Here is a 457-nt window from a genome sequence, read left to right on the forward strand (position 1 = left end):
CCACACACACATAGCAACAAGGGAAAAAAAGGCAATCGGCAATGATCGTGCAATTGCAAAATCGAGACCGCATGTTGCGCTTCCCGATCTTCACCCCAAAAGCCTACGCCGCTTCCTACCCTTCAGGGATGACTTTTAGGGGGAGTACGCTCGACCAATCAGAACGCTTTTTGGAACAAGCGCTCGGTTCTGATTGGTCGATATTTCCATTCATCGACGTAAATATTGAGGTTCCGGCCACGGCTTCTTCTGCTCCCTGTTACTACAAAGTTTGCCGGTCCAGCTGTTCTCGCGTTATTTGTGAGTTTGTGAGAGAACGCGAGGGTTACAGTGGGCGTGGGTGAGTGGGCGTGATAGAGGGAGGTCTGTTCTACGTGTGGGCGTGGTGTATGGGTCGTGGTTTTATGCCTTTTGGGGGAGAAATGAGTGGATTGATGGAGGGAGGTGTTTGTCTGTG

At 51.0% G+C, this 457-nt stretch overlaps 1 protein-coding gene across 1 annotated transcript in view; it reads left to right on the forward strand.

The window, feature by feature from the left end:
- Nucleotides 1-45: 45 nt before the first annotated feature.
- Nucleotides 46-457, forward strand: part of LOC119594608 (puromycin-sensitive aminopeptidase-like) — a gene marked incomplete in the record, with an annotated part of 34,909 nt that continues 34,497 nt past the window's right edge. The window contains 1 exon segment of the mRNA XM_037943659.1: nt 46-340. Within this exon segment, the coding sequence (XP_037799587.1) occupies nt 72-340 (269 nt within the window).

This window comes from Penaeus monodon, chromosome 34 (assembly GCF_015228065.2).
Source record: "Penaeus monodon isolate SGIC_2016 chromosome 34, NSTDA_Pmon_1, whole genome shotgun sequence".
In the NCBI taxonomy this organism is placed as follows: Eukaryota; Metazoa; Arthropoda; class Malacostraca; order Decapoda; family Penaeidae; genus Penaeus; species Penaeus monodon.